The 21254-nt window shown below is 35.2% G+C and overlaps 2 protein-coding genes across 2 annotated transcripts; both read left to right on the forward strand.

The window, feature by feature from the left end:
* The first annotated feature begins 7506 nt into the window (after nucleotides 1-7506).
* On the forward strand, nucleotides 7507-8563 carry or55e1 (odorant receptor, family 55, subfamily E, member 1). The gene has a single exon (XM_035534296.2). The coding sequence runs from the start codon at nucleotides 7507-7509 to the stop codon at nucleotides 8488-8490; it is 984 nt and encodes a 327-aa protein (XP_035390189.1). The 3' UTR covers nucleotides 8491-8563.
* An 11512-nt stretch (nucleotides 8564-20075) lies between these two features.
* or60a1 (odorant receptor, family 60, subfamily A, member 1) lies at nucleotides 20076-21173 on the forward strand. The gene has a single exon (XM_027005874.3). It carries the CDS (start codon nucleotides 20076-20078, stop codon nucleotides 21009-21011), a length of 936 nt encoding a protein of 311 aa, XP_026861675.2. The 3' UTR covers nucleotides 21012-21173.
* The last annotated feature ends 81 nt before the right edge of the window (nucleotides 21174-21254 follow it).

Here is a 21254-nt window from a genome sequence, read left to right on the forward strand (position 1 = left end):
TGTCTACAGTATACTGTAGAAGCCAGTTAAGAGATTAAGTAGATGGTAATGTGCAGTGCTAAATGAATATTGATGACGGTTATTAATATTATTAAGAAATTATGTCTACCTTGTAAATTGAAATTGTGGTGTCTCCAATTTTTCCTAATGTCTCCTATTAGACAGTGATACTGAGAGTGTATGCGGTCCCCATTACAGGAATAGAGAGGCTGGATAGGATTATGAATAAGGCTATAAGGAAGTGGCTTGGGGTGCCATGTTGTTTAAGTAGTGTAGCATGGTATGGGTGAGGGGTGTTGGAGCTACTGCTAACAAGCTTAATTGCGGAATTTAAATCAGCTTTAAGGTGAGTCGCAACATGATTTTGATAGGATCCAATGATGTGGTAATAAAAGCGGTGGCACCAGTCACAAAAGTAGGGAGGAAGTGGAATCCACAAGTGACAGTACTGCTAGCTAAGCACTTGTTAGAACTAAGGGAAGCAATTGGCCGAATGCAAAGTTGAAACCAGGCCTTGGGTCAGGTGTTTCCTTTAAAGCAATTTATAAGACCACATCACTAGATAGAAGGCCAGTTTAATGGCTAGTTTTATTCATGAGCAGGAAGACGAAGCACAGAGTGGGCTGGACATTGTGTTGTACTCTGAAAGTACGCATTTAGTTTATTTTATAGAGTTAACAATTCCTTTTGAGGATGCAGTGGGTGAAGTTTTTGAAATGAAAAATGAATGTGGGTGGCAGGCACCTATAAGACTGGTAGAGACAGGTGTTAGGGGATTTATAGCTAAATCTGCCACATTATTGCTTGTGCAGTACAGCCATAGAGAGTATAGATTAAAGGAAGCTGTGAAGGAATTATCAGAAGTAGCTGACGAAAACAGGTAAACCTGGACGTGACTATGTTGCCATGGAAACGGGGAATGCTTTGGTCTACGGACGTGACAGAAACTCTTACCTCAGTAAAACAAAAAGTTAATATCATTCAAGCATGTTATTCAGTAGAAAAATGTTGAAAGACCACATACAATTAAAAGTATCATTAATAACAAATTGTTTTTGATATATTTAATATTATTTGAAACAAGGAACATAAAATGAATCCATTTCAGTGTCATTATAGCTGTAGTCTTTGGGGTAAATGTAATGAATTATATTGTAATCTATTGATCTTATAGATTACAAATACATATACTAATAATTATAATATAATATATTAATTCTACTTGTAATCTCTTATTCTATCATAATACAAACTCAATAAAATAATTTGAATCTGTCATATTTACATCATTAAAATAACTTGAAATCTTTGTCATTTAAAGGTGATAAATATCAAACTCTATGCATAGAATTAGTTTCTCATAATTATATGGTAAACGCATTTACTCTTTAATAAAAAAAAGTACATTATCTTATTTTTTGCTATGTATTTGTAAAGGTACATGTAATAAAGTTGGTGGAGTTACGGTCAATCAAATTTTTATAATAATTGATGTGAAATGGATATTTGAAAATTAATACACTTTTAGTCTTGGCACTGTAAGTTTTTTTTAACAAAGAAATACAAATTACTTTTTCAAATAGATAATTTTAGATCAAAAGCATTGGTTGGCTGTCCCAGTCACGAGGACCATGTCTTATGCACATTTTCCATAATCTAACACACCTAATTTTATTCATGTGTTTATGGTGTTCACGCAAATGTGAACACAAAAATGTGCAAAGCATAATGTTCCCAAGACTGGGACTGGGAAACACTATATCGATCTTTGAAAACTTGAACATCTTCATACCTTTATAGGGATGCATCAACAGCTAAACATAAAATAACAAAATGCAGTTGTCACAGAGTCAAATACATTATAATTATTTCAACAGATCTCAGACATGTTACAATCCAAAAGAAACTTGTTACAGGTACACTAGAACAGCAGCCTATGGCAGATGCAGTGAAATTTTAAAGGCTAAACCAGCAGAAAAACATAGAAACATCTGTACACTGTTCATTATATTCTGTACACTGTTCATTATATTCAAGGATGGAATATTTATTTTCCCCTTTTTTTGTAGAATTAGCATCTTCTAGCATTTTCTCCCCACTGAAGAAAAATGAGTGCAAAATGTTTAGTCCTTGGCAGCCTACTGTTAGCGTCCTAGCACTCTCACTCAGTCAGAATAACTTTAATTTGAATCGAAGTTTTTTTGTTTGTTTGTTTTTTAGACAGTGCTTGCATGGAGAATGTTTTGTGGTAGGGAATTCTCACAGGGGAAATTAAATTAAATCCATCACGTTATTGATAGTGGGCCTTTCACTTCTGGATAAAGCTAGATAAAGTCTCCTTCAAGACTCATGCAGTCTAATGGCTAAGGTCTGTCTTAACATAACTATTGGCTACCATAACATAACACTCTTGGCTACCAACATCATCTATTAAATTAAGAGTCATATCAGATAGAAGACTGACTTGTATAACTATACATGCACTTGATCTCAGAATTTTATTTATGATAAATGGCCATGACTCCTCATTATCAATTTGATATGCATATCTGGAATTGTTGTCAACCTATGGTCATAGCTTTACTAAGCAACGAGGCCAAACCTAGATGTTTACACAACTTGTATAAAAAACGTATTAAATTCAATAGTCCTGTTTAAATGTAATCAAGCAGAACACCCTCTTTGTGACACACATACTCACATATACATTTCCCTCTGCCACGGCTCCTGAACAAGTACAAAATGCTGTTTTCCTTGTACACTCTTACTTAGAGTGAGAGTGGTAGAGTTATATACCATCAAGTCAAAAAGACTATAAAGTTATGGGCATTTGGTATTTTAGCAAAATAACTACCAGACAATTGTTCTGCAAAAAGTAATAATCCCTGTACACCAACCAAGGAGAATTAGAAAACAAATAAAACAATGCCATGAGACCAAGACAGCATAAGGAACATGGCAGTGCATCAAGGTAGGTAGTTCCTTCAAATCCCATGGTATTGTGGTTCAGTCAAGTGTAGTGCATAAAGCATATACCCTCCATCCCCATACCACAACTTTAAATTACTATTTGGCTGCAGGCTCTTGTTAGCCAGGAATACCCCTTACACTTCATCTTACAGAACAATGTATATAATCTTTTTTCCTTTCTGGCTAAGACTTATAGATGGATTGGCCAACCTTGTTCAAGTGTTATTGAGAGATTTTCACTGAAGGGTAGCTTAGAAAAAGGATTTTTAATTATGTATGCCACAATGGCTCACTTTCTCAGATCAGAGTTAGTTGGCTAAGGTTGTATTTACATAGACAAACAGTGACATTGTAATAATAATGCTATATCCTCCTTTTCAGTATGCTGAGAAGGGCCAGGCTTCTATAGGCCAGCCCCTGTAGTGAAAAATGTATATTGCTCAGATTCCCTAACAGACATACATTATAGACCTGTCATTTTTCTTACAGACTTACAGCCCATCAAAAATATCCCCAGAAAGGGGTCATGTAGGCATGTACCCAGCAGCGAGTCCCTGCAGCCATACTAATGAGCAGTTTGATTAGCTCCACTCTCGGACAGAAATGTGTCCTATAGTGACCAAGAACATGTAATGTAGCCTATGTCAAGAGGGTTATGGTTTTTATGTATGAAATATATTTATATTTCATAACTATACTGTTATGGTTACCCTATATGCTAAATATGGGTCACGGCCATAGAACATGAATAAGAAAAGTAAGAAAGAGAATCAAATGCAAGTCTCCAACTGAAGTATTTAATGAAGTGAATGAAAATGAAACCAAACATAAAGGTGCACTAATGGGAACAAACGAGACAAAACAATAATGAACGACATCGGCTATACAAACTAAACAGGCTTAAATACAGACAACATAATAATAATAATAATCCTCAGGTGGTGTGGCTACTAATATCTAACACACCACCTGAGGAAGGCATGGACAAACATAAGACCTGATGAGGTAACAAAGGAATAACACAAATAAAAGTACTCATGTACCACCAGTTGCTGGTAGATGCCAGCAAGGAGTGGGTGGTACCGTGACAATACATACTAAGAGCACTGAAATAAGCAACTGCTATGCTCATTAAGTGAGTACTGCATGTATGGTATGAGCTTCCTCAAGAAGAATTAAATATGACTATAAATATGGTAGTATAGTAAAATATAAACACACAGTGAGTATTGGTATGAAACCTATAATCGAGGTTAAATACATTTTACAATAATGTTTACCTTTATATCTACCTTTACAATTACATTCAAACCATACAAGAAAAAAAGAAAACTGATCCACATCCCAGGAACAATGAAACTGGCAAATCACACCCATGTTATAATCAATGCAATAAAAATGAACATGCAAATCACTTTCCTTTATAATTAATGAATATGAAAGAATGTGATAGTTGTAGACTAGTTGGAAAGCAATTCTTTGAGTGGGCCTATTCTTTAAAACCTTTTTAAAAAGGTCTGACATCATTATGTGCAACAATTCTCATAAATTCTTAATCAATTTATGTACTTATCCATGGTATGGATAGAGTGTTACATAGAGAGTTCTTGATGCTTAAATTGAAACATGCTTGTAATCTTTTCATAAAAATTAAAGAAAACCACAATTTCCACACAAGCAAATAACAGCAAAATATCACTAAGCAAATGTAATACTCTTTACTGGAATTGATACTGCATATGATTTAAAAATACCCCATAACCATCATAACTTATCGTCTCTGTCTTGGAAACCAGTACCAACTTAGAAGAGATGTCTAAGTACTCTTTGAAGCAGACAATGTATTTGGGCTTCTTAAAGAATATACCAAATCTTCGTGCAGTGTCTCCTTTTCAATACTATTGTTGTCTTTTCCCACTGATGTGACTTCTAGAAATTTTTAAATATTTTCACCTCCTCCTATGTTACTGCTCTGGTCCTATGGCAAAGTGCTCTTAACTATGCACAAATAATTTTTCAAGGCAGGGTAATGTTGTGTAATTAGAATATTAGCATTTTTAGGTGAAAAAAACGAATTGTTTTCTAGGGCGTTAGTTAAAGAACCCACATAGATATTTATTTTTAATTCACCACTACTTTCCATAATTATACCATATTGAACAAATATTAGATTCCATATTTTACAATCCTTACTTTATTGTTAATTGAATGAAGAAAAAAACATTTATCATTTGGGGGAAATACTACCATAGATGTGTGCCAAATCCTTTATTTGGAATAATCCTTCATGCATGTTTGCAGACAAATTGCCTAGTTGTTGTCATGGTCCTATATTAATACAAATTTCAAAATAAAGGTGGATATTTGGGATCAACTCTCCTTACTCAAGAAATTAGGAGTAAACTAGTATTCAGGTGAGGTGAAGTAGGATGGGGCAGTGAAAGCAGCTTTAGTTCAAAAAGTGAATGGCTGGGGAAATATCTGGACTTCAGTGCCACATAAAATCTATGAAACTCTCTATCCTAATCTAAGTCATTCTGAACCAATTTAGAAATCTGCAGCCATTTATACTTTGAGGTTGGTTGTTTATTATTAATATTATTATGAGAATAATTACCATATTGAACAATAGAATAAACTGACCATATTTTTACTCATTAAATAATTGTCATTAAATTACCAATTCTTCCCAAAGCTCCATCTTTCAATTGCTTTTGTATTCTTTTTTATTCCCTATAATGACTTCAAATTCCATGATCATGCACATGTATGATTTAAAATGATCTTTTTTTTCCCCCCAAGATAGTAACTTATAACTTGATAGTAACAAGCACTGTAAACTATGCTTAACAAAATGACAAATGACAAGGTAAATGAAAAAAACAAAAATAAATACATAACAACTATGGGGTTGATCTACAATCCCAGAACAGCATAAAACTTAAATAAAAGCTGTCATACTTAGCTCATATAATGTCCAGTGCAGCTCTGTGCCAATCCCTGACAACCAAATGCAAATTTAAAATTATACTTATTCTTACACTACTGTCTATGTTAAACCATGGCCAATTAACAGCATGTGCCTAAAAACTGTCTAGGGCCCTATAAATCAACCTGGGAAATCATGTCTGCAGGCATGTTATTTTCCATCCATGTTTAACATTGTCTGATTTCATTAATGAGAAAACCACCCTAACAAAGATAATGATTAATTAGTGAACTTGGAGGTGGTGCCTGGTTGGAACAAACACAATATTTATTATCACTGAAGTAGTACCAATGGTCAAGGGAATGTTTAAACAAAGCACTTTAGCTGACCAATTAAAACTGCAGTTAAGATGCTGTACTAGGAGAAAAAATGATCATATTCATGGGCAGATTAGAGGGAGAATTCAGACTAGTTTGAATTGTACATGACCAACACCACAAATTCACCACATCTTAACATGTCATCATTATTAGTTATTGTTGACAATGATAATGAGATTAGAAATTAAAATTAAGTAATAATATTATGTGAATATTATATTAATTAATGTTATATTAAGGAATGTTTTGCTGCTTGCATACCATAATTAATTAATATATTTATTTATTATTAATAACATTATTTATAAGTACTTTGTCATCTTACTCAGTGGTTGCCATATGAGACATCAATTTGTTTATAAAGTTGCTTACATTTATTCTCTTAATTTATGCTGGGCTATTCAATAGAATATGCTCTTACCACCATTTCCAACATGTTTTAATTACTTTAAAAATTTGAAATTAGATAAATGCATAAATGTTTACACACATTAAACCTTCACCCACACCCTTCACTAGTGGTAGGAAAACATAGAAGTAACTAAATAAATAACTAAAATCCTACACTATTTAACCTACATTTTCAATCCTTATGAATATTTAATATAAAGAATGAATATTTATATTTATTAAGCCAAAAAGCAATGTTTTACCATGACTTCAGTTACAATGGGCTATGGCTTGTTTTTTACTCCTAAGGGACCACAAGGCTAAATCAGTATATATACTCATATGGTTGTGTACAGAGTTAATTTTGGTGGATGATATTCTCCATATGAATGACCAAAACAGCAACAGAAAACCTCAGACAGGTACATACATGTCACCACATAATGTGATGCTTATGAAATTACAGTGACTGAAATGAGTGTACTAAATTGTTAAAGTATCTGAAAGAATAGATAAATATGACTGAATGTACAATTATTTAAGAAGTATAATATAAATATGCTCCACTGACTACTTAAATAGAATAAGTTAAATACTAAGATTATAGCTATTTTGACACTTTAAAAAAAGGTTTTGAAAAACTAATCTAAAATATTAGTTTGCTGAAGTGTTTGCGATAATTGATAATTTGGTAGATTTCAAAGCAATGTTCCACTTTAATTTCAGTGACAGCTGTTATGAGATGATCAATTCTCTAATAGGTTGATGAAATAAATAACATTTCAAAGCTATTCCACAGATCTAATATTAGCTCTAATGGACTACCTTCACAGTGCCATGACTGAGGAATTTCAAGGAGCAAATTTCTCATACACAAACTTCATTTTTGCTGGATTTCCAGAGATCTTTCAATATAGGAAATTACTTTTCTTACCATTTTTCCTGAGTTACATATTGGTTATGGTTGGAAATTCTTTAATGCTTTTTGTAATTAAAAATACAAAAAGTCTTCATAGCCCGATGTACATGTTAGTATCTGCCTTGGCCGTGGTTGACATTATTGTACCTACTGCAATTGTTCCAGCTATGCTGCTCAGTTTACTCTTTGACTTAAATGAAATATCTTTAGTTGGATGTTTGATACAAATGTTTTTTATACACTTTTTTTCCTCTGTCGAGTCTACCATTCTTTTAGCAATGGCTCTGGATCGCTCTGTAGCTATCTGCAATCCACTTCGATATAATGCAATCATGAACTCATCAATGTTTGTAAAATTACTGCTTTTTACTTTGATCAGGAGTGGCACAATAATGTCTGTTCTGGTTTGTTTAGCTGCATCTTTGTCTTTCTGTCGGTCCAATATTATTCATCATTGCTACTGTGACCACATGGCTCTTGTTAGTTTAGCCTGTAATTCAACTGCAAAGAATAATGCAATGGGCATTGCTGTCATTGTTTGTTTTGCTGGAATTGATATATCTGTCATTTTCTGCTCCTATGTGAAAATCTTGCACGTGGTGCTGAGAGCTGCGGCAGGTGAGCAGAGATCAAAAGCACTTCATACTTGTGGTACTCACCTGATTGTAATGATGTGTTTTTATTTTGTGGGAAGTGTCACTTTTCTCTCCCATAACCTTAGTATTCCGATTCCATTGGGTGTCAACACCTTTCTGGGTATCACATACATAGTTGTTCCTGCATGCATTAATCCAATTATCTATGGGGTTCGAACGAAAGAAATACAGAAAGCACTATTAAAAATGTTCAAAATACATGTCAATAGGGTGTTTACAGTAAAGGTTTCAACTTTGAATTTCTGAATAGCATTGTACTACTGGTACTACTGGTGATATCATATCAACAGCATTAATGAATTTAGTCACAAGGATATGTTGGGCATATTTCATAGTCATGCATGAATTAAATATTCACAATTGTATGTAGTGCTGCTTTAGCTTTAAAAAACGTTATCCAGTTCAGTTTGTCTTTGATTCACTTTAATTACTTTTTATGTCCTAATGCAAACTGGTAGCCCAATGTAATTCCAGTAGTTCTCATAATATAAGAAAAATAGGGATAATCCAAAACAACTATGACAACTATGTAAAATTCTGTCTTCTAAAGCTTCAAAATACGATGTATGTAACTGTAAAAAATGACAATGATAAAATTTAATGAAATGGCATTTCCAGTGCATGAAGGATCTATACACCAGTCTGCAGCAACTTTTTGATCCTGGGGGACTATACAACAGGACACAAACACTTTACTAATGGAGAATGGACAACTAGCACTGCCTCAAGAAAAGCATCTAAGCACTATTTATTGTATCTTTTGATTTGTGTGCTTGTAAAAGAATGTTTGGGTAGATAAGAACCAAGGCAGAGACTCAAGTCCTTGGACACATTCAAAGGATCCTTTAAATGTACAAATACAAGACAAGCCATCAGTACTTTTATTTTGAGTCAATTTAACATAGATTAACCACATCTTTATAATTAATCATCAGTGGTGATTCCAAAATCACTTATAAAACAAGAATATAGTAGATGGGAGTATGAGTAAGCACCAATAGAACCCCATGATTTAAGCTTATCTTGACACATTGATGTTTTTAGGAATACAAAATCATGTATAATAGGCATTGCAAAATTCAGCTGCTGAGATAGTGATGTGAATGGTTGTGTACTTTAAGGCTTCCTGTGTAAACCACATGCTCATTACACTTAAAAGTGTGTCAACATCTCTTTGCTGGCTATTAATTCCACAAAGGTTTTCCTTTGCACATTGGAAGATGAGTAAATGAGATGGGAATACATATGAGGTTTAACAGTTCAAATATCTAGAGAGAACACTTTTCTTGGTCAGTCTAAATCCTATAGCTAACTTTAAAAAATGATCTTTAAGTAATTGCAACATCAAAAACAAAACTTGACCTAACTTGATTAAAAGTAACACTTGGCAATTTATACTTTGTAGCATTTTAACTGAGGCCTAAATGCAACAAATTTTCCTGCAAATTAACATTTAACGATCTGAATATTTGCCAGTGAAATGCTGGTACTCATCAATGTTGAATCATTAATTGTAATGCCTTTAAGAAGGAAAATAGGATTTGATGGTAAAGAAGACAATTTTTATCTCAACACTTTCAAGAAATACAGAAATGATTGGTAAGGGTGGACTGTGGTTTCTTTCGTATAAATCATTAGACTTTGATCATGGTGGTATGTTGACATTAGGTCACAAATTAATAGTCATACTACAATTTATGCATAAATGATAAATATTATGCCTGCTGAATTCATGTTGGTATAGTGAAATCAGCATTATTTTTACACTGATAAAAGTTTTTGGGTTAATCAATTTTGGGCAAAAAAACAGGACCGTTATTTCTGATATGACTGGAGTGGTATTTAAGAAGACTAATAAATTAAGTGCTATAGTCAGACACACGTTTGGATTGCTGAGTTAAGAGTTTAATATTTAAACTCTTTCTAGTGTCCTTACATTACCTTTGGCAGCTGAAATGCTATTATTATCCACCCAAATACTCACTAGGATGCACACTACTGAACCACCCCTCTATTACAGAATTTGCCTAAGATGATAAGATCAACTTTCCTCAGTATTTGAAGTGAGTCTAATCATATTTGGCCATTAAAAAAATTATGACACTGTTAGCATTTTAACTGTATAAATGCAAGGGGCACTTAAACAGTAGTATTCTAATAAAGCAACTGGTAAATGTAAGTTTTGAAGTGAGAATATAGTATTTATTCAAACTGCATCACTAAAGCTGCATAAACACACAAATAAATGGAGTTCATTATGAAGATCACTACATTTTATTGACTCATTCATTAAAAGGATTAAAATCAAACATTGTGGTACATTTATTCCTGCTGACCTGGTAATTTATTTTTATTTATACACCCAAGGTAGAAATAAACAAGATGTCATATGACTGCACACATCTTGCTTCTTCTACATTATTTACACTGTAATTTTTTGTCACAGTGCACCACGCACCCAACTCAAGGGACATGCCCACTGTCTCACACACACACACGCACACACACACACACACACACACACACACACACACACACACACACACACACACACACACACACACACACACACACTGCACCTGCAATGATCCCAGTCACCTGCTTGCTGACCACCTGTACACCTCTTTTGTACTCCCTTTGATTTAAGTCCACAGGAACACTCGTGCAGTGCTTTGCATTTCTTCCTCATTCTCCATAGTGCTGACGCCCAAAGTGTTTACTGTCAGTGATACTGCTGTGTCTGCATGCCTTGACATTTACTGCCAGCACCTTTTGCTTTTCTTGTGTTTTGCATTATGCCAGCTCTTTGCTGTTCTTCTTTATGTTTGTTATGGAAAATAAAGAAACCCTCAGTTACTTTCTGCTGCCATCACAGTTTCCAGTCACACTAATGTATAATTCACAGTAAACACTATTTTTTTCTCATTTACTTACAAGATCATGTGCCATGCTGTGCATGATTATATATGTTTATAGGTTTGAAAACCTATGTTTATAGGTTTAAAAATGACTCATGTGGTAAAGTAACAACCAAAATTGTATTTTATTGCAAACACTGTGTGAGAACATTCAAACAAAAGGTGAGAACAGGAGTTTCTTTTCACAGGCTTTTCTCATTTATGTCCACTTTCCCAAAATTGAAGAATATGATTTTGGTAAAGAGGATCTTCAAATAATACTCTTTCCAGTTTTTCTATTTAAAAATAAATGTGTGATATAATGTGTAAAATGAAGAAATGCCTTTACAAATGATTATCTGTGTTTTATCCATTTAATTAAAATTACCAATATGTACAGAACAGCTGCATTTTGGGAAATGTTTATGGACTGTAATCAAATCATTGGAAGACCCAAGTATAAAACAGCAATGCAGTCATTAAAGGAAATTTATTTTCCTTTTGATAAATAGGTTTATGCTGGCAGGAAAAAGAAGATCCCTATATGGTTAAAAGTATGTGGACACCTCTCCCACTTATAGAGGTGATGTGTTTCAGCCACACTCATTGCTAACAGACCTATAAAATCAACCTCCACAGACACACACTGGTAGTTTAATGGATCATCCTGAAAAGCTCAATAACTTTAAAAATATCACTGTCATAGGATGCCACATTTTCAGCTATTTCACATCAATAATAGCACATCAACTATAAGTGCTATTATTGTGAAATGGAAGTGTTTAGGAGCTCAGCCACAAAGCAGTAGACCACATAAACTCACAGAAGAGACCCAAGAGTTAGAATGCCAAGTACTGAAGCATGTAGTACATAAAATTGTCCTATTCTCACTTATCCTTCTTGACTATAGCACTCACATTACTCCCAAACTGCTTCTGGAAGGAATACAACAACTGCATGCAAGCCTAAGATCTATGTGCAATGTAAAGGGGCAGCTGGAGAAGTGCAAAAGCATGCCACAACTGGACTGTGGAGTGGTGGAATTGTATACTCTGGAGTAATGAATCACACAGCACTATTTTGGCATTTTATATGATGGAGAAGTCTTGATTTGGTACATGTTGGTACAAGAATGCTGCCTACTGGAATGCATAGTGCCAAGGGCAGTTGGAGGTGGAGGAAGGATAATAGTCTAAGGCTGTTTTTTTAGGGTTTGCCACAAGCATCTTAGTTCGAGTGAAGGAAAGATATTTTAGACAATTAGACAAATATATTTATGGAAATTTGGGGAATGCCCTTTTCTGTTCTAGCACACAATGTAAGAAGAATTATTTGAGGTTTGGTGTGGAGTGGTCTTTACAGAACCCTAACCTCAACTCTAATGATTGTGAGGCAGGCTTTTGTGACCAACATCAATAGCTGACCTCAAAAATGCTCTTTTGACCAAAAAAATTATAATTCCAGGAGAAATGAATATTGGCACAGCACACCCAAGAGTTACAATCAATGAATTACAAGAATGTGCATGGAAGCAAGCAAGGCGCTATGCTTCATAATTACCAAAACAGATAGCTTTTAATGAGTAAACTAAGTATATGGAAAAAGGATGAAGAGCAAGAGTTGGTATGCTTGAAGATCTAAATTAATTTAATAAATAGAATTCAGACTGTGAAAGTTGTACACTGGATGGTTATCCATTTCTTCAGTTGTACGTATCCTTTTAAAAAAAAGAAAAAAGCCAAAGAGGTCATGCAATGTACATTTGTATTACTGTGTTATAGTGTAAATAATATTTACATATAATATATAATAAAATATTTATCATTCTTTTAGTGTATATTGATGTATTTTTAATAAACAATTTACATCAGCAGAAATTGATGTACAGATGTATAAGTGTTCTTTAAGTTATACATTTGAACTTCCTGGTAAAAAGTGCATGTAAAATCCTGTTTGCAGTCCTGGATGTTTCACTGCTGTGGATTTGTCTCCCACTGAACTGACCTCCACAAATTCTTAGTAACTCTTTGCTCCTCTCAGGATGCTGTGCTGGTTTTATAGCAGAGTACATTTAAATATTCATCAACATCTCTTCAGATCAGAATTAAATTGGTGTGCTTTTCCCCATCCAATAAAACTAGCAAATATTTTCTTTCTAGAATATTATTTAGAGGTCACAGAACAGAATACAGAACTCTAGTCTAGTCTTGCTATTTCGGTTATAGATGTGGATCACGAAAACTTCTATACCTCAATATCCATGTGTAAAATGTTAAATACAGTATGACTAATCAGAAATGCATTTAAAAACTTAAAACAAAGACATTTGATGTGTGATTTACATTGAGACCCAATGGCCCTATACATATACTAATTAGCACTTCAAAATAGTGCTGGTCATTGGGATTAATTCCTTACCTTGCCTGTAAAATCTAGAAACATTATATTCACTCTGTTGGAAACTTGTCAACATGTTTATTTTCAAAGTAAGAAAATATTCTACCAATAGAATATTATTAGAGATGCAGCTACATTATGAACTGCATTTGTTGGTTTTATTTGAGGTATTAAATTCAATTTCTAATGTCTAATGGAACTTAATGCCCAATAGAATTTGACTGTAGCTCTCTATTAATTACACTTCAGTAAAGACAATACAATTGGGACTAAATCAATTAAAACTGTTTACCAGAAATTTGGGCACTTTTGTGGATGCTCTCACCGGTTTATTTAAAGTAATTAGTCTTGCAACTATTCTAGCTATTATGCTGTTTTTAAATGGAACCAGTTGTCAGAAGATATTAGAAGAGTCCTGACACTAGATTAATTTAAATCTCTACCAAAAACTTTATTTGACCATGCTTTCAGTTTAGTCATTATTTTCTTAGCTCCAGTAGCAGTACACTTAACTTTTTAATTTTTTTCTGCACTACAATGAACTTTTATATCTTTCAATTAATATTTTTCTGTTTTTATTTTTATCTTTAATCTCAATAAATATTAAATATTTAACACTTTTTACAATTGTATCATTTCTTTTGGTACTAATTTTAGATCTCTATTTGAAATCTATTCTGTTTAAAACAGTTGCATTTCATTTGAATCTTTTCTCTTTATATTTTTATGTGAAGCACTTTTAATTGACACTATATATAAAATGTTCTATATAAATAAACTTACCTTGCAGTGAAGAAGCATTCTACCAGCGGACAAGTTTAGTGAAATTATGCTGGCTTTTTTATTTAAAAAATAAGAGGTCATTTAAGACAATTAACCGAAAGATTACAATAATTTAAAAACATAACATATGGCAAGATGTTTTCTTATAAAATCAACCATGTAATGTTAAAAAGCATAAAGTGTAATAATGTATGTAAATATAATGCATGTTCATATATTAAGAATGATGTCATACTGAAAAATTCTTATTTGATTTATAGTCAAATATCTGCTACCATTAGATACCCATTCTTTTAAAGGAGTTTTTTTGAACATCTTGATGCATGGTTGATTACCACCACCTAATGTTTTCTATCCAACACTCCAACAGGTACAATGTAACCTTGCAGGGCGCGGGGGCAGGACGCACAGACTACCTCGACTGTGAAGGACGTTTTATTGACATTAAACATATACGACAAAGGTGGCATTCACACATAACACTGACAGTAAACATGACTCTACACTTAACCTTAAACGAAGAACACATACGGGACTACACAAACCTACGTTACGACTACAACGATCGAAATTAACACTCACGTAGCGACAATGACCAACGGGGCGCACACACTGACAGGGGTTTAAATAGACAGACAGAAATTCAACATTAAACCCTGTGCACGTGAGCGCAATCTCGGGGGCGTGGTTACACACAGTACAATTGCGAATCCCCTGCACGCGGCTGGCCTGAGGTATTTATACCTATTTGTCCCCATAAGCTTGACAAAAGGAAAAGTAAAGCTGGAAAGGTAGACTGGCCTTGCCACTATTCTGACACAAATCTAGCTCTGCTATTACTGCTTCATCTGCATAAGGGATTTCTCTTGGTTAATCACATAATCCTCAGTGAAATATACCCAGATATAATGCAACCAACTGACTGAGTCTCCAGCAGATGCATTGACTGCTTGAGAGAGAGCAGAATCTGGATGCCTCATTAGGAAGCTAGCTGTCCCTGAATTGAAGCCAGCAACAATTTACAGAGTCCTTAAAACAATCTCTCACCCTACTTAACACACAAATTATGTTCTGGGCCCTGGAACCTCCTGGAGTACTTAGGATGTGGTTGATCTTTGGCTTGGCAAGCTGATAAATCAGAGCACATTTCAAAAAAGGATTTATTAGATTTTCTCTTCTGCTGAGAATGCTTTCCTAGTCTAAAAGTAGCACTGAATTTCTGTGCTAGACAGAAATCATCTTTTTGTATTTGCAAATAAATCTATACTGATACAAAAAGAACATTAATTGTGCACTACTTTGCTTGATAGAAATTAAATTTTAACAAAATTTTATTATTACTTCTTGAATTGACTAATCATGAACATACAAAAAATAAAGAGGAATAGAAAGGAGAGTCAAAGAAGCACAGTCTTGCACGTTAAATGTCCAGTGTCTGAGGTGAATTTGTTTTTGCTTTCCATTTTTTTGGTACTCCAGGCATTTGTTCTGATGTTACCTCACAGTTTGTCTTCCTCTGACTACTTAATAATGCTTGTACAGTTATACAACTCCTGCTGTCCTCCAGGATGCTTCAGTTTATCATCATAACTGAAGATAAAAGACTTGGTAGTTTTGATAGATTCATTACCTTTGCTTGTGTATTCTGATGCAGCCTTTTACTAACTGATCATTTGCTTATGAGAATTGTAGGAATTTTTTTTCTATTTACTTAGCCCTACCCTGCTTACCTACAACAAATCACAAAAGGTGCAGTTGAAGGTTTAATACATGTAAAACATATAAAATACATGTAAATAATTTATTTAATTCCAAATTATAATTACAAATGTGTTATAAAGAGCAATTTCTATTACATAGACCAGCATTATTCATGAGAATATACGCAACTCATTCCATAAGGTTCCTATAAGGAGGCAGGATGCAGGCATGAGTTAGGAATTGCAGAAACAATTCAAAGGATAATGAAAGTAAATGGCAAAAATAAGACACAAGTGCAAAAATGTACCACACAAAAACAGTGACAAAGACATTCATAAGGCATTCACAAAAGGCTTCACAGTCACAATGTTGTCACAATAACCAAGATGGACTGGGACTAAAGGAAGGTTATTTATATGCAAAATATATGTGGGTGCGGGGGTAGAGAAGGGGACTGACAGTACCTCCCACCAGCTCCTGTCACATGAACTGGGTGGGCAGCAGATCCAAGACTGCTGCCACATGGCAGGATCCAGAGTACAGACAGGGACAGGTGGGCTATGAACCAGAGGATGAGGAGAGCCCCCAAAGAGGGGGAGGGGGATCCAGAACTGGTGTCACCATTGGTGATGAAATATCAGTCTGTACTGGGCAGGACAGGACTCAAGACTCGATTGCAGGACAGGCAGGGGAGAGGACAGGGGGCAGGGAGACAGGCTAGATAGAAAATAGGACCAGTAGGATGAGAACAGTGACCAGGACAGAAATGAGCACACTGAAGAGGATGGGACATAAAGTCAGAGACAGGGATGGAGAGGTAGTGGTGATGGGAAAAGGGACAACCATCATGACCAGTACTAGTTCAGGAGGCGAAGCATGTGGCCCAGCGGGGAAAAGGGTCATGTGTCCAGTGGCAGACTGAGAGGCAACACTGGTCAGGCTCCCTGATGCAGGGATTGGTGATGGGGGTGTTGTCCTGAGAGTTGGGTGTGGAGCAGTTATGAGAACTAAGCATGACAAGGGAAAGCGGCACAGTCCTGGGGGCCAGGTACAGCAGAAAAGGTGCCAAAAATGGTGCTGTCCAGGGCATGAGGTGTGGCAGAGGTGGAAACTCCCACGAAGACAGCATTCACTGACAGCACCCTCCTGCAGTCAGGGTGCAGCAGAGGTGGTGCCCTGAGGACTAGCATCCTCTGGCAAGCAGGGCATGCGGAATGCAGCATGCAGAACCCACTGAGGCACAAGGCATGGGAGGAGCGTCCACTGAGGAGTTAGGCATAGAATTAGCTCCCACAGAGGTGCAGGGCACAAGAGGAATGCTTGCCATGGAGTCAGGCAGAGGAGTGCCCACTGAAAGACGCCGGAGGCTCATCTTCTGGCACATCAGGTCCGCCAGCCATGCCCTTGGTGCTCACACCTAGGATGGGTGAGAAACAGAAAAACCTAGATAAGCAAACTCCTTGGCACCAGGAGCTGCGCCACCAAAAGCTGAGCCACCAGGACAGGGGCAGCAGGTGGCTCTGGCTTCAGAGCAGGCTCAGACTGAAACTTCCTCCCTCATTGTTTATGGTGTTACTTGCTGGACAAGCCTACCAGTGATCTTCCCAGCTGATGGTGTCCCTCCTGACAATCTTGTCCAGCAGATCCATCAGACAATGAGAGGCTACATGAGCTTGCTCGGCATTGTTGGGCAAGTCCATCCAAGACACATCCCCTTTATCAGCACTGGGGCTCACTTCAGGCAGGTAGCCTTTCTGTAGAACAGGTCAGTCAGGGGTTTTTAGCCAGGGTGCTAAACGATGAACCGGCAATAGAAATGGACAAATCCCAGGAACCACTGCAGCTCATAGCACATCTGGGGTTGTGGCCATCCACTCACTGCCTGCACCTTACCAGGCTGCATTTGTCCTCCTTAATAATGTAACCCAAGAGCTTTACTTTGCACTTCTCTAGCATGCAATACAAATTACTGTGCAGGACAGTGCTGAGGATTTGCCATATGTCATGCACCTGTTGGTCATAGGAGAGGAAAAAGATCAAGGTGTTGTCAAAATAAGTGACCTTGTTAATGTAGGCTTGGGACACAGAAGGCACTGTGGCTAGGCCATAAGGTAAAAACAGGAACCTGTAGGGTCCTGAGGCTGTACTAAAGGTCATCTTCCAGACAAATAAGACAGAGGTGCTTGTGTTAAACAGTTGATTGGGAGTGTGTGTGTGTGTGTGTGTGTGTGTGTGTGTGTGTGTGTGTGTGTGTGTGTGAAGCTCACTAGAAGCTGCCATACATCAGACAGTAAACACCTCACTCTTAATAAATGTTTAACTCACTAAACTAAAAACTGCAGTGGTAAAGCTTATATTAAAAAATAAAAATCTGGAAGCAACTCTGTTAAGTAATTACAGTCTCTTTTCAAATCCACAGTTTTTTGAGAATTCACAAAGATAAAACCATTTAAAAATATAAAACAGATATTATATTTGGCAACAGCAATGACTCAGAGTAGCTGTCTTTTTGAACTCAAACATATAAAGAGCTGGCTCATAACCGTGGTGTACTCTGAACTCTTTTGAGTTTTAGCAGTCACATCAAATCAGTTACTAAAACAGCATTTTATCACATTAAAAACATCATCAAGATCAGAGATTTCCTGGCAAAACCAGACCTAGCTTTTTGTTATCTATGCTTTTATCTCTAGCAGGGATGATTTCCGTAATCGCCTCCTAACGGGACTCTCAAAAAAGACAAACAGCTTCAGTTGACCCAAAATACAGCTGCTAGAGTTCTCAATAGGATTAAAAGAAGAGAGCACATCACCATTCTTAAGTCCATACACTGGCTACCAGTATACTCTTGAACTGTTTTTCAGATAATATTACTAGTCTATAAATTGCTCAGTGGTGCGAGAGGCAGCATATTTATCTGATATGCTGCAGAGTTGTGAGCCAGGCAAACCTTCAGATCATTAGGAACTAGGCAGTTAGTACTGGGGAGTGTTTAGCTATTATGCTGTTTTTAAATGAAATCAGTTGTAAAAGGATATTAAAAGAACCCTGTCATTGTTTTTAAATCTAAACTAAAAAAGTGTTTAGTTTAGGCTAGGCTTTCGGCTCAGGTTAAACACTATTCCCTCAGATCCTGTAGCACCGTACTTTTAACTTATAAGCAAAATAGTGCATTTTTATTTCTTTCAATTTATTTTTATTTTTCCTGTCACCTTTTTCTCAACAGAATATATTTAATTTGATTTTATGTACTTTATATATTTTATTAATTATACTTATTTTAATCAGCTTTTATTGTTTTAATCTTTCGTTTTATTACTTTACATTAACTTTTTTTTCTATTTAAATATATTTAAGTATATTTTAAATATACTTTTAATATATTTAACTATATTTAACTTGTAAACAGTATTTGTAATGTTTCATTTTTATTTTTGGCAAACACTTTACAAAGGAGATAGATCTCGGGCTGTAATAAGTTTTATTATTCTTCTATGTCTTATGTGAATCATTTGGATTTGCGGCTGTCTAGTGGTATACAAATAAACTTCCCTTTTGTAAATTTGTGTATCATCAAATAGTATTAAACAGGAGAACAGACTTTTTTGCTAGAGGCTATAACATTACCATTACAACTGAATACTTATATTTTTTAAAAACAGCTAAATATGCACATCATCTAAAAAAATGAAAAAGCAGAAACAGGCTTTTTTCTAAAGGCTACATCATGACCTCTATACCTTTGAGTCTAAAATGACATTTTTTTTTAATTAATTCCAGAGAGGAAACTCTTGCTTAATCTTCCATGGAGAAATGTTTCACAGTTTAAGACAAGCTATATAACAGTACAGCTAGTCAATAGCTCAGAAATCTGAAGCTTTGTGATAGCAAGGTCAAACAGGTATGCTCTGTAATGTAATTGTTATTATTTGTTATTTTTTTTAAATCAATTTATACAGTAATAAAAAATTGTAAATTTCTATGGCATGTAATTGTCCTCACAATGATGGTAGTTCTATAATGTACACTGTATGTCTTTTAGGATCAATAAATATGCTACATTTCAACGTAACTCTCATTTTTATGGCTTATGGACCTCCTGGCCCACTCAATTATGGAGTCTTCTTTGTCACTTTTGTGACTTATCTTGCAACAGTTTTTGCCAATGCAATTTTACTCCTGGTAATCTACTTTGACACAAGTCTTCATAAGCCTATGTACATATTTTTATTCAATTTGGCAATCAATGGACTGATTGGAACCTCTGCTGTTCTGCCTAACATCATGTTCAACCTTCTTAAAGACATCAAATACATCTCATATTACAGCTGTCTATTGCAAGTGTTTTTTATCAATTTTTATGCAGCTTGTGCATATGCAATATTAATGGTTATGGCATATGATAGATATGTCTCTATTTGTAAACCATTACAATATCACAACATTATGACGCCAACTAAAATTAGGATGCTTCTGGGCATAGTGTATATTTTTCCTTTTTGCTTTTTAGCTGTACAGCTTCATCTTACTTCAGCATTGCCTCTGTGTAGATACACTATAAATAAGCTGTTTTGTGATAACTTAGCAATAGTTAATCTCTCCTGTGTCAGGAGTGTACTTGGAGACCTGTATGGCTTGGCTGGAATCGTTATTTTCCTTGGTTTTCCTTTGTTACTGGTAATGCTGTCTTATGTAAGAATACTAATTGTTAGTTTAAAGGCATCAGAAAATGCCAAGCAAAAAGCTCTACGAACCTGTGCCCCCCACATAATCACATTTATTAATTTTTCAACAGCTAGCCTTTTCTCTGTAATATATAATCGATTTAATAATTATCTGCCAAAAGAACTAAATATTTTCATGTCAATACATTTTATTCTGATCCCGCCCCTCTTGCATCCAGTTATATATGGGATAAGAACTGAAAGGATTAGCAGAAGTCTCACAAAGATTTTACAAAGCAAAGTTTTTGCCCTTGAATTCAGATAGAAGTCAAAAGACAACAGTTAAAAACCTTTTATTTATTAGGAACATCTAATGTCTGTTACTGGTTTGATTAAACCAGAGATTGATTATGCAATTTCACAATTCTTGGGTCTTGACAGTATTACCCTTAGAAGTGTCTATTTCCACTCTCACTCTCCTATATCTCTTTCTGTCTCTCTTTCTGTGCATGTGTACAAGATATGAAACCAGATATGTTGTATTATTATTGTTATTGTTGTTGTTATT

This window comes from Electrophorus electricus, chromosome 17, assembly GCF_041902795.1.
Source record: "Electrophorus electricus isolate QZ-2024a chromosome 17, ASM4190279v1, whole genome shotgun sequence".
In the NCBI taxonomy this organism is placed as follows: Eukaryota; Metazoa; Chordata; class Actinopteri; order Gymnotiformes; family Gymnotidae; genus Electrophorus; species Electrophorus electricus.